The sequence below is a fragment of the Epinephelus lanceolatus genome, chromosome 4 (assembly GCF_041903045.1).
Source record: "Epinephelus lanceolatus isolate andai-2023 chromosome 4, ASM4190304v1, whole genome shotgun sequence".
Classification (NCBI taxonomy): domain Eukaryota; kingdom Metazoa; phylum Chordata; class Actinopteri; order Perciformes; family Serranidae; genus Epinephelus; species Epinephelus lanceolatus.
In genome coordinates, this window is record NC_135737.1 from 31,969,043 (window position 1) to 31,982,933 (window position 13,891).

General features: G+C 40.5%; 1 protein-coding gene across 1 annotated transcript in view; it reads right to left on the reverse strand.

Annotated features, from left to right (window-relative positions):
- Positions 1–13,891, reverse strand: part of dync2h1 (dynein cytoplasmic 2 heavy chain 1) — a 152,523-nt gene that overhangs the window by 59,873 nt on the left and 78,759 nt on the right. The window contains exons 76-81 of the mRNA XM_078167136.1: positions 13,799–13,888; positions 4,895–4,960; positions 4,736–4,786; positions 4,604–4,657; positions 4,242–4,373; positions 1,693–1,765 (exon numbers count right to left, since the gene is read on the reverse strand). Coding sequence (XP_078023262.1) covers positions 1,693–1,765; positions 4,242–4,373; positions 4,604–4,657; positions 4,736–4,786; positions 4,895–4,960; positions 13,799–13,888 — 466 coding nt within the window. The remainder of the gene's footprint in view (positions 1–1,692; positions 1,766–4,241; positions 4,374–4,603; positions 4,658–4,735; positions 4,787–4,894; positions 4,961–13,798; positions 13,889–13,891) is intronic.

The window sequence follows — 13,891 nt, forward strand, 5'->3', positions numbered from 1 at the left end:
GAGTTCCCCAAGGTTAACACACCCAGTTAGGCTTTTTAAAATGCATGTGTGTATTTGGTATATTGTATGACTGTTAAAGGCAGGGGCTGGACCAGAAAGTAAAGTAAATAATAACTGTGTTCTTGTTCTTGGTTGATATTAACCTTCATAACAGTATATTAGAAATAGCGACTAGTATTTGCAATGAGATAATCAGAGAGGAAAACACTGTGAAAACATTTGGACAACCAAGAATTTACTGTGAAAGAAGAGTTTCATATTAGGCAGCTCAGGCTGTGTGTTGTTGTGTTATATATAATATGTTCCACATGGTTTATTTTGTACATTTTCTATATTTAATCAGAGTAGCAACTCCTTTTTCCTCTTTTTTTGTTTGTTTTGTTTGTTTGTTGTTGTTTTTTTTACCTACAAGCTAAATTGTCTGGAAAATTACTTTTGGCATTAGTAATTAACTGGATCATAAGCAGCTCAAAAATGTCCAAGAACACACACACACACACACACACACACACACACACACACACACACACACAAAGCTGACATATTGTACATGCTTTTTCTCACACAAACAAAACAATCCTACTTTGCCAATAAAAGCAGAACCTATGAACCTAATAACACCAGAAGTCAATTAGCATGTCTTGTCACAGCACACACCACTGAAAATTGGTTTCATACACATACTTTAACACCTGCATATTAGTTTCACCTGACATCAATTAGCAGCATCCCAGATATTGCAGTCAAAAGCCAACACACCATTAGGATTATCTGGACTGAATGAATGGGCTCATTAAGCACAATAAACTAACCACTCTCTAGCAACATCATTACTGTGTGTGTGTGTGTGTGTGCGTGTGTGTGCACGCGTGTGTGTGTTCGAGAGAGAGAGACAACAGGAAAAGAGAACAGAGAAGTGTGTGTATGTGTTTGTGTATGTGGCATTTACTCAAGGACAGTGGCGTTCTCACAGCGATGGAAGGCACACAAAGAGAAAGGGTGGAGAGGACTTTCGTGAAATCTCACCGTTGACGAGAAGTAGACAAGTAATGCTCAGACATTCAGAATAAAAGTCTTGTCTGAGAATATTTTGTTTGAGTGGAGTGTGAAGGTAGAAGGTGCTTGTGAGAAACAAAGCATGTTTCTGTAGAGCAGAATGAGTGTGCAGAAGTAAAGTAGTCTTTCCAAAACGGGTAAAGGAGGATCTCGTCATTTTTGATGTTTGCAGCTCGTTATTCAGAGTAATCACACTCAAATTCAGACGGGCAAATATTTACTGAAGCTTTATCAGAACAAACAAAAGTCACGTTGTTCACATCTTTAGAGAGCTCATCAAATTCCTGTTGCTTTGTACAAAGAAGAGCTTCACTTAATTTGTTGGTTTGTTCTTCGTTAATATCTGCAATACACTTAAAGAAGTGAAACACGTCTATAATATTCATGACTGTGATACTCATTTAGGGTCTTAGTCTGAGCAAGTGAGAGCAAAGACATAAGGAAAGAAGACAAACCTTGAAAAATATTAAGTCGAGACCCATTTTTAGAGTGGTTACTATATAATTATGTTGTGAATGTGGTTGATTTCTTTGTTAGTAGTAAATGCTTTTTATTCATACGCATTCTGGTCCACATCAGTACTGAGTCATTGACTGAAATAATAAAAAAATAAAAGCCCTAATATAAAACACTTACCCAGGGCCTGGGTGGCAAATGCTGCCATGGCACTCTGCAGTCTGTCTGGTCTGACTGCCTGAACCAGTAACAGCTGGGGAGAGCAAAGAGAAAACACAACAGATATCTATTAAAACCTTGCAGACAGAGGGTCAATCCCACACAATATCAAACAAAATGTCACATATCCAAAAGCAAAAAAATAAGGCTTATTCAGATACACGTCCACTGTCAAATTCATAGTCTGTGAGATCTTTAAAAAAATGAGAACACAATACACGAATGAAAGGAGTAAGTCAACTGGAGTGACAGTCGAGTGTGGATACTTGACTTTAGTGATAAGTGGCTGCCGTCTTGTTCATGCTTTGAAATGAGATTAGCTAAATCTTTATTCAATCTCAAACCACATGCGAAGGGGTGTGCTCAAAGGCACAAACATCATTTCTGCTCCCATCACAATGACTTGTCTGCTTTAGTGAAAAAAAATAATAATAAAAGATTTAGTGGGCTGTCACTGCAGACATCACAGTAATCATGAGAAAAGATTTAGAGAGCTCACACCTCTGCCAAGGCTGCCCTAGTCTCTGAATTTATTATTTAGTAAATGAACTTAGTGATAAACGACATCATTAATATTGTTTTGGAGAAAAATTGTTTGGTCATGTTTTTATACAGGTGGATGAATTGTGCAAAATTCCAAGTCACTGTCACTGCAACTGAGTTCAGGTCATTTAAACTGATTATGCTGCTGTGGCACCAACAGCTGATGAAATTCAAATGCACTATGTGTTTAAAGTCCCAGTGAAACAGATGTTAAAGCATCTTTAGCTTCTGTACTGTGACGTATTTATCACTGAGATGGATACTTGATCAGTGTACAGTCATAATAAATATATACACACACACACACACACATATTTAGATACAGATATTACTTATATACTCACTGCTCATACATATACATAAACATATATCCATAAACACACATACATACAATGTATACAATACAATACATATACAATGTTATACAAATGCCAGTCTATACAGGTGTTTTTTTGTTTATATAATAAGGATTTTATGCAGATTTGTGGAACATCAATCATGATGAATCATCATGCAAATGATGTGGCATATACAAAAACAAAATTTAAACAGTTTTTAGAGTGTTTATCAAAAACTGTTCTGCAAATAATAGCAGACAGTTTAGCCCTGTTTCCACCAAGCAGTACGGTTCACTTCAGTTCGGTACGCTTTTTTCCTGTTTCCACTGTGAAAAGTTGTGGATGGTACCAATGGAACTGTTCGGTACTGTCCCCATTTTTGGTCCCCCCTCTGTTGGGGTACCTAGCACACAGATCTGGTACTAAAAGGTGGAGCTGTGAACACTGCAGTCTGTTGATTGGTCAACAGTGGACGCTCACTCTGCTCAGGGCTGAGCTGTGGCTGGTTTTGAGGCTCATGTAACCACTGTTCATACTGTGGAGAGTTTGAAGATGGTAACTATAAAATGAAAGGATGTTTTGCTGCATCTCGCTGCAGCTGCAGTCTGGGAAAAAAAATAGCTTAATTCACTGGGCCGACTGCCAGCAACTTTTAAGGTGGAATGTTAACCTTTAATGTTACTCAGTGCATGAGCTAACAACGTGACTCCATCAGCACACCTTAAATGTCACTGTGACAGCTTTGACCATCACTTTAGTTTTTATATGACATACACTTTTAGTAATGAGTGGATCTTCAAGCGTTTATGTTTATTTCGAACAGGTTATGTGAACTGCATATATTCTAATCCTAACTGGGACAAAAAAGAAAAAGTCACAAAGCGTCGCTCCTGTGGGCTCCTGCAACACTAAACCCCTGAGCTTGCCTTAAAAGGACTAAATGCACAAATCCGCTATTTGTAAATATCCCATGGAGAGAGACTCTCACTGCAGCCTGTTCTATTTTGTTCTGAAATGTTGCCGTGCAGCCTCGTTTTGTGGACGATAAACCAGGTGCAAACTTCCATCTGTGTCACCGATAATGAGGAAATACAGTCAGTCCTGGATGGAGCAGTGAGTGACAACAACCCCACCCACATTTAAGAGTACTGTCTATGGTGGAAACGTAAGGGTCTAGGTACCATGTCTGAGGGGTTACTTTGGTTCCAAAGGTACCATACTGAAAGTGTTTGGTGGAAACAGGGCTTTTGTTTAAGCAGAAGTGGATGTACCATAACTGTCATCTTGAAACATATCTAAGGGGAAAATAATATTTTTGTTGCTATGTGTCACAGTTAAGAAGAACAAGACAACACCTACACCCACCTCCCTACACTAAAGCCTGATCAGTTCTTCTCAGACCTACTGTATGGACTAACTTTACAACAGATTCTGCTATAATCTGCTGACTGACAGAGAAACAATCAAACAAATTGAGCTCCAAACACAACTTTTTTTGGCAGAGGTAACAAATGCATAAAATCTTTGAGTGTGTAGACTTTTGATACACTCTGTAAATAATGATAACTTGTTCCATTTGGCTGATGAAATGACTGTTTTCTTTTTCTTTTTTTCTGATTGAAAGCTGACCTGCTGGAAGGGAGTAATCTTCTTGGCAACGGAGGAAGGGATTTCCTGTTCACACTGCGAGCTCTGCGAGAAGGACAGCCAAAGGTCTGAGTCACTCAAACACAGGGACTGGTAGAGGGCTGGGAATGTAGTCTGTGAGAGAGGGATGGCAAAAGTTAAAAGGGTGAAAGACAGGTCAAGAAATAATGTTAAATAAATCAGTAAGGTTTGCTTTACTGGCATTCTATTTAAATCGGATTGAGCTATTATTTCATATTTGTACTGGTTGGAGAAATATCCTACAAGCACTATTCTGTAATTTGTCACAGATGGCTATACAGTTGATGGGTAGCGTGTGCGTCAGTGTGTGTATCAGTGTTTACTTTAAAAATGGCCACTGCTCCTTGCCTCTCCTGATCGATCCAAGAAGGGAACTCCTGCAGAGAGGAGACATGGTCAAATACAAATACAGAAACAGTACGGCCTATTTTTCAGACAAAAAGCTTCACTCTTACCTCTTTCTTAAACATTTCTCCTACAATGGATCCAGTGAAGACATCCCACTCCTATAACAACAGTAGTGTTAATATTTGGCAGTTATAAAGCTGAAATCAGCTATTTTTAATTTTACTCTCAAATAAATACGCAGATCCTCAAACTACAAAGATACTCACATTCTCCTGGAAGAGTTCAGGGTACATGCCTTTCACAAAGTGCATAGTAAACATCAGCTGGTCAGCCTGAGACAGAGAGAAGAAAGCAAAGAAAGACTGATGCATAGATGGAATATGTCACATGTACAACAACATGTTTTTCTGTCCTGCTCAAAACCCAGCTACAAACAAAGAAAGTCATGGCAGAGCACAGAATGTCAGCACCTCTGCCAGGCCGAGGAGAGGCAAACACACACGTGTTCCCATTGCATGATAAGCAGCTCAGCCTGCCTAACTAAGGGGCTTGTAAAGGGTTGCTACACACTGACAAAATAGCCCCAGGGACTTCAAGAACCACACTGGCTGTTCTATCATTCCTACACGCTCTCTCTGTGTGTATGTCTGTGTGTGTGTGTGTGTGTGTGTGTGTGTGTGTGTGTGTCTGCCTCTCTTTCTTTTTCATCCACTGGTGGAGTTCGAGAGAGATAACAGAAACAGCAACTAATCAAGATGCTTATCCTGCTCCCACCCACAGAGAGAAACAGAGGGACAGTGACCAAGAATATCCAGTGGTTATAGTGAACATGGCAGAAAGAAAAAGAAAAGCAAAGTTTGAACCCCCCTCTGATGCCATAGTTTTCATTTTGTTAAAAAAAAAAAAAAAAAAAAAAAAAAAAAACTGAAAAAGAAAACTTGTAAACAACCAAATACATGCTGCAAATAATTTTAAAGACAGATGAAAGATAGAGAGAAACACATACATGTAGGAGATAGGTGGGACAAAAGAAACCTAAACCTTGGTGTCACAGTCGGCACAATACAGTAGCACAGTACAATGTACACAAATCTACTTTTCCAGACATACCTGACATATTAAAATGAAGTTCAGTGGTGTGAATGGCCTCCAAGAGCATTAATTTAATGACCTATTTCTCTCTACAGTTACTTGTTATTACTGATTATCTGATATTTTGCTGGAAATAACATTACCACCATAATTATTCGCTAAATTTAATAACAGGCAGCGCACCTAATGGCATTCACATTGAAATACAGCCACACTGCCTCCATGCCGGTCATGTATATTTATGTAAATCTCATTTCATGCACTTAACAACTGGCTGGCAAGGACGACCCAATGAGAAATACCATGCAATTCAGTAATACCTCTCAACGTTGTTTTTTGTAAAGTGGCAATAAGTCAAATGACAGTGTTAATCTAATCGGTTGGGCTATTCACAGAAGCTGATATCACTGCTACCAGATGTAGCCATTGTTGCTGAGAATTCAGGTACATAAGGGAGATAGTAGTCTATTTGAGTAAACCTCTTTTGCAGCCACAGCGGCTATAATCATTCAGATGTGCTTACTGAATAGTTAATGAATTAGAGTATTATTGGATGAGATTAAATCCTGTTTGCCACAGAGACAGCACGGGCAATAAAGGGCATCAGCATCTAATGATCACATGAGATGATCTAGACTCCCCGTGGTCTTTTACATCCATCTTGAAGTGCACCTAGGCACATTTAAAAAATACTTATACTAATAATAGTATTTTGTTTGTCTAACATGGTTTTCCCACATAGTAGATTAAAAAAAAAATCTGAAATAGGGCCAGAAGCAAATTCACTCTTTCTCTGTCATTGAGAGATTTTGGATCTGGCCTCCGCCCACTACTGCTGTCTGCCTTAGGTTTCGCTTTCCACTTTCTCCAGCGCTGCTTGCACTAATTCGAACAGTGAAAGAGCAGTGTGCATCTAGCTGGCTAGTGTTAGCTGTAAGGAAACATCGGAGGAATTCAGGCACACATGCTTGAGCCACAGTCAGATCCAGACTCGTGCAGGATTTATACTTCTGCGTCGAATTGCATACTTACGGCGTAGGCTCTACTTCTTCTTTTTTTTTAAAGATATTTTTTTGGGCATTTTTTGCCTTTAATGGACAGGACAGTTGAGTGTGAAGGGGGAAAGAGAGGGGATGACATGCAGCAAAGGGCCATAGGCTGGAGTCGAACCCGGGCCGCTGCGGCAACAGCCTTGTACATGGGGTGCCTGCTCTATCCACTAAGTCACCGACACCCCGCGTAGACTCTACTTCGACATAGAGCCTACGCCATACCCTATGACGTAGCCTGACGTGCACCTCCCCAGAAATGTAACTACACGTCACGGCAATGCAGACCTCCTGTCTGTTTTCTAAGCTTTTATTTACTTTAATTTGACAGATAAGAACAGTAAACTACGAAGATAATAAAGCCTCCACAAAATAGAATTTTAAGTCTGTGCTGATGCACAAGTATAAATCCCGCTTTAGATAAGGAGTTCTGTTGTGCGCCAAAATGGTAAGTGTAGTTAGCAGCTTTTATTTGTTTATGTTGTTTGCTGGCTTGAAGTCTAACTGACAGTGGCTGACACAGTGTTAGTGGTTGAAACATACAATAATATCTGCTACGGTGTGATGGAAAGGAAGCTTCAAGGTCCACCTTACATCCAAAAACTGCACAGTCACAAAAACTGCACAAACATTTCACTATGCTAATGCTAACTTTTACTGCCTGCACTGAACAGTCCAGGAGAGGTTTCAGGTTTCTTGCCGGTGGTGTCAAAGTCTATTCCCTCATTCATACAGTACAGGCCAAAAGTTTGGACACACCTTCTCATTCAATGCGTTTTCTTTATTTTCATGACTATTTACATTGTAGATTCTCACTGAAGGCATCAAAACTATGAATGAACACATGTGGAGTTATGTACTTAACAAAAAAAGGTGAAATAACTGAAAACATGTTTTATATTCTAGTTTCTTCAAAATAGCCACCCTGTGCTCTGATTACTGCTTTGCACACTCTTGGCATTCTCTCGATGAGCTTCAAGAGGTAGTCACCTGAAATGGTTTTCCAACAGTCTTGAAGGAGTTCCCAGAGGTGTTTAGCACTTGTTGGCCCCTTTGCCTTCACTCTGCAGTCCAGCTCACCCCAAACCATCTTGATTGGGTTCAGGTCCGGTGACTGTGGAGGCCAGGTCATCTGCCGCAGCACTCCATCACTCTCCTTCTTGGTCAAATAGCCCTTACACAGCCTGGAGATGTGTTTGGGGTCATTGTCCTGTTGAAAAATAAATGATCGTCCAACTAAACGCAAACCGGATGGGATGGCATGTCGCTGCAGGATGCTGTGGTAGCCATGCTGGTTCAGTGTGCCTTCAATTTTGAATAAATCCCCAACAGTGTCACCAGCAAAACACCCCCACACCATCACACCTCCTCCTCCATGCTTCACAGTGGGAACCAGGCATGTGGAATCCATCCGTTCACCTTTTCTGCGTCTCACAAAGACACGGCGGTTGGAACCAAAGATCTCAAATTTGGACTCATCAGACCAAAGCACAGATTTCCACTGGTCTAATGTCCATTCCTTGTGTTTCTTGGCCCAAACAAATCTCTTCTGCTTGTTGCCTCTCCTTAGCAGTGGTTTCCTAGCAGCTATTTGACCATGAAGGCCTGATTCGCGTAGTCTCCTCTTAACAGTTGTTCTGGAGATGGGTCTGCTGCTAGAACTCTGTGTGGCATTCATCTGGTCTCTGATCTGAGCTGCTGTTAACTTGCGATTTCTGAGGCTGGTGACTCGGATGAACTTATCCTCAGAAGCAGAGGTGACTCTTGGTCTTCCTTTCCTGGGTCGGTCCTCATGTGTGCCAGTTTGGTTGTAGCGCTTGATGGTTTTTGCGACTCCACTTGGGGACACATTTAAAGTTTTTGCAATTTTCCGGACTGACTGACCTTCATTTCTTAAAGTAATGATGGCCACTCGTTTTTCTTTAGTTAGCTGATTGGTTCTTGCCATAATATGAATTTTAACAGTTGTCCAATAGGGCTGTCGGCTGTGTATTAACCTGACTTCTGCACAACACAACTGATGGTCCCAACCCCATTGATAAAGCAAGAAATTCCACTAATTAACCCTGATAAGGCACACCTGTGAAGTGGAAACCATTTCAGGTGACTACCTCTTGAAGCTCATGGAGAGAATGCCAAGAGTGTGCAAAGCAGTAATCAGAGCAAAGGGTGGCTATTTTGAAGAAACTAGAATATAAAACATGTTTTCAGTTATTTCACCTTTTTTTGTTAAGTACATAACTCCACATGTGTTCATTCATAGTTTTGATGCCTTCAGTGAGAATCTACAATGTAAATAGTCATGAAAATAAAGAAAACGCATTGAATGAGAAGGTGTGTCCAAACTTTTGGCCTGTACTGTATGTGTTCCCCATGTTAGATACCTGTCTTGTGAAAAACTTTGCACAGATACAAGTCAGCATACTCAAGCTCAGACATTTTAGGGCTCATAAACATAAGAAAAACATATTTTTGAATGGAGGGGGACTTTAACGTATGCACTACTAGCAAGAACACTATAGAAATATTTGAAGAATAGTGCTATAGTACAATTTGCCACAGCAATCCAATCTTGTGCCTCCTGTGTTCAACCTACATTTCCAAACATAAGACCAAGCCATGTGGGACCCTTGTACACCAAACCACATGACCCACAATATTCCTGTGTCAAGCTGTTACCACAAGACGCAAGCACGGGACACAGGTCAGGTAGTGTGTCACATAAATATCTAAACCCACAAACTGATACACAATAGCTTTTTCCTCCAAAGAATAAAATGGATTTCAGTCTCCTGCACACATTATGTTTAGTGCTTCCTTAGTTTTTCTTTTCCCCTCCCCGCAGCTGTCATGCTCAGCTCGATGGGTTTTGATCTTACAGTCTACGTGTAGCTGTGATAAGGTTTAAGACTATAACTCAAAGTGTAGGTAATTGTTGAACAATGGGCTCATTCTTTTCTGTGGTAGGTATCTGGGCACGTGCAATAACTGAATTTTAAAAATTATTTCTGTATATTCCACATCTTTAAAGACCTTAGCCTGCCTGTCACCCAATATTACATTAGGTACTTTACCAACAGCTGTAGAACCAGCTTGAGCAGCGGTGAGGCTAACCTTCAAGCTACATTTGGACTAGAGCTCATCGCCACTATGCCCTATTTCTGACCCTCTCTGTGATTTGTCTCTTGATCCGATGTCTGGATGATTTACACCAAGCTGCCAAGTTCAACTCCATCAACTGAGGTGACAGTGGACACAGCTGAACTGAGAGAGCCGCGCAAGACGATATGACTGATCAAACAAAAAATGGCACAATGTCCCATCATTCTGGTGCATGTGCTGATCTGTGCGTGCATATCTGTCAGAGAGAAATGAAGCAAACAGAGTGCAATGAGGATAAAAAGTCTGTGAGTGTTTGTGTGAACTGCCGTCATACTGACAGTGACAGGACAGCAGCCTCAGTAGACAGTACAACCTGGAATATGTCACACTTCAGCACATCAGTGCAACTCAAACTTCTGCATGTACCGAGAGAGATGCATCCACAGTCACACACACCAGCACGCATGAGGACCTAACATGACAAGTGTTTCCACATAGACATTCACGTACATTTAACACAGATACACAATCTTATTGTTTTCTATATTTAATGGTTTACTACTTTACTACTCTAAAATATTATCTCCTCAATGTGCACCCCTCCAGTGTACACCAGTGTGTCAAAAAGAAAAGCTTTCACGTTGTTATTGTTGCATGTTCTCTACAGACTTCTCTATGAACATTTCCAAAAACAGGACGATTTACTAAGGTACTATACAGACAAGTGAAAAAGCCTACATGCAATATCTATTGTATCTGAAGCACTTGGTTTGTCACAATAAAGTTAAACCTCCAGGTCATTGCAGAGGTAAAAAATATTATTTTTTTCTAAACTTAACATTAATTGAGAAACTGTCCAATATAATAAACAAATTTTTTTGAGACCCAACCAGCCCAAAAAGATGGGATAAAACCCTAAAAAAAACCAGATTGTAAATCCCCTTGAAATAAATTTGTCATTTTTGATATTGGGCTTTATAAATAAAATCTGATTTGACTTGACAGTATCTGTACTAGATATCTGCCTGCCTGTTCGATAAACACACCCCCATGGGCAAATCCAGGCAGTATAGTTAAACACTGAAAACATTGCTGTTCAGGACACGTCATTGGTTAAAATGAAAGCTGTTAAAAAAATACAAAATAGAAATAAGGCTTTGCTTATGAGAGGTTCAACAATCTATATTTGGTAGAGCAACACTGTTTAAAGCTTTGATGTGTCTAGCCATTCTCAATCAATACCTTATTAAGCTGAATCAGATGCGTTTGCGCTGGAATTTAACACATACAAAATAGTCTGAGTGTCTGCCGCAAAATGATAATGTGTTTTTCTTTCACAGATGTATAGATCTTTAAGTTTTCTAATATTATGTCCTCTCAAATTGTTCTCGTCTCTTTTTCCCCCATTATGCTTTCCACATTTTTACCCTCTCTGCCAATTATCCACCTTTATCTTTGCACTGGACCCCTTCTCCCACCTCTCTCCTCTCCCCACTGAAGTTATCTCTTCTGTAGCACAGGCAGTGGGTGTTGTCAGGAGCACTGATAATGTAGTCCAGTGTTTCCTCTCTGCTAATGACTAGACTGCTGCTGTCGACATGTTTGTGTGTGTGTGTGTATATGTGTGTGCACATGTGTGTGTTTGTTTGTGTGCATGTGTTGATAGCCTATGGACGTGATCAGCAGTTAACAGCCACCCTGGCTCTGCCTCAAACCGCCATTACCATTCAGGCAACACACACACACACACACACACACACACACACACAAACACAAACACAAGACAGTGAAATTACATTTACCATTTACTGCCTGATCAATGCAATGATTGCTCTGTTGGTCAATATTTGACACTTGATTACTGTGTTAGTTGCAGAGGTTTGATTGTATAAGTGTGTAAATGTATGTGATTATCTGATTGTGCATTTGCTCTAAACAATGATTAAGAATACTACCATACTACTACTTTATATTACAAAATAACAAAGTTTCCAGTGCACCTGCAGGAGAATAACCAACCTTGTTACGTGTAAACCAGCTAAAACCTTGTATTATGATTAGGAGTATGCAGGTAAAAAAATCAAAATGCCAGTATAATACTTTAGTTGTTCAGTCCATATTACACTTCAGGCTATGCTATGCCAAATTGCCTGAATTACCCTTAATTCGCTGAGTCAGATGTGAAAAAATCCTTTCTCTACACGCTGTTGTTCACCGTTGCTTCCTGCAATTAGTCCCTCCAGGATGTCGCGATGTTGCAACAATGAACACAAATTCAGCCAATCCCCGAGAATTCTCCACAACCTTTTTTTTCCAATCACTGCAACTTAACCGCAAATGTTACTATTTGAAACAGTGAAAATCTTATTGTAAAGCTGTGCACAGCGTTTGGATTCGGTCAGGTTATCATGAGATGGGGACCCTGTGCCTGGGACGGTCACACACACACACACACACACACACACACACACACACACACACACACCATGACAGGGCCAATTGTTAGCACCACACAATGAATATTACTGTTTATTAATGGGTTTAATGACGCTTTTGAGCCTTTCGGTGTTAATGGCTCGGTGACGGATGTTAACCGCTGCTGCAGGGCTTCTGCCCAAGCTGCAAAACATGACGAGTATGGATGAGATCACATTGTCGAACAGCAACAACAGCTGATTGTCCACAATTACATGCGGCTGGACTGTCCACCAAAACAAACAACAGAGAAACTCACATTACAACACACACAGAGGTAGCGTGACTTTACTCTCTGTTCAGGATGCCATTACTCCACTATATCTTTACTTACTTACTTACTTACGCCTCACACCCCTTTTGAGGTACAGGCCGTCAACAAGGGACCTCCAGAGTACCCAATCGTTGGCTTTCTTTTCTATCTGTGACCATGTGTATCCTGTCTGCTTGGTGTCTGCCTGCAGGTCCCTTCGCCAGGTGTTTCTTGGTCTACCTCTCTTTCTCTTCCCCTGAGGATTCCATGTCAGAGCCTGTCTGGTGAAGTTTGACATTGGTTTTTGAAGAGTGTGCCGGTGTGCTATCCATTTCCATCTTCTTCGTCCAATTTCATCTTTAGCTGGTATTTGCTGTGTCTTCGTCCAAAGATCTTCATTGGTGATCTTGTCTGGCCAATGGATTTTCAAGATTCTTCTCAGGCACCTGTTTATGAAGCTTTGCACTTTGCTAGCTGTGTTATTTGTTGTTCTCAAGGTCTCGGCTCCAGGGCGATTTTTCTCTGTTGTTGTATCTCCTTTGAGCACCATAAGTTGTAGGAAGGCTGCCCTTGCCTTACCTATTCTGGCTTTGACATCTGCATCAGTTCCTCCCTCTTTGTTGATGACGTTGCCCAAGTTGGTGAAGGACTCTACTTCTTCAAGTCGAGTATCTTCAAGTGATATTGATTCCACACTATTTGTGTTTGTCTGGATGATAGTGTGGAACCAACCTAACTAACCACTATATCTTTACAGAGCGATTATTTGTTTGCTGCTATATTAATGCTCTGAATATCTGAATACCGAGCTCCTTTAATAAGCCTACTTTGTTTTGTTTTTTACCAGTTTGTGTCAGACATGTTTGCTACTTATTCATAACAACATTAGGTAGCTGGGGAGACATTTGTTTTCTCATGATGAGTGATGTGTTTATGGTTAATGGCTGTTGTTTTCAGATTAACGTCCCATCATTTGAACCAATAAGTAACAACAAGGCAAAAATAAAACTGTTGGGGGTCTACTTCAAAACAGGCTGAGCCTGTTTTGCAATGCAAACCCATCTAATAGGTTACATCAAGGAGGAAAATGCCTCACTCTGTTGTCTCTACCCGCAAATTACCGCAGTGATGACAGGAATTTTTAGAGATGCCCAAAACCACCTGTATTCTATTTCTGTGTGAAAGTGCGTGTGTATTACCTTGAAAAGCGACCGGCAGACGTACTCATACACCATATTCTTCAAGCTGGCCTCTAAAGCAGCAATCCTGGTTTCAGTATTCTCTGCCTCCTA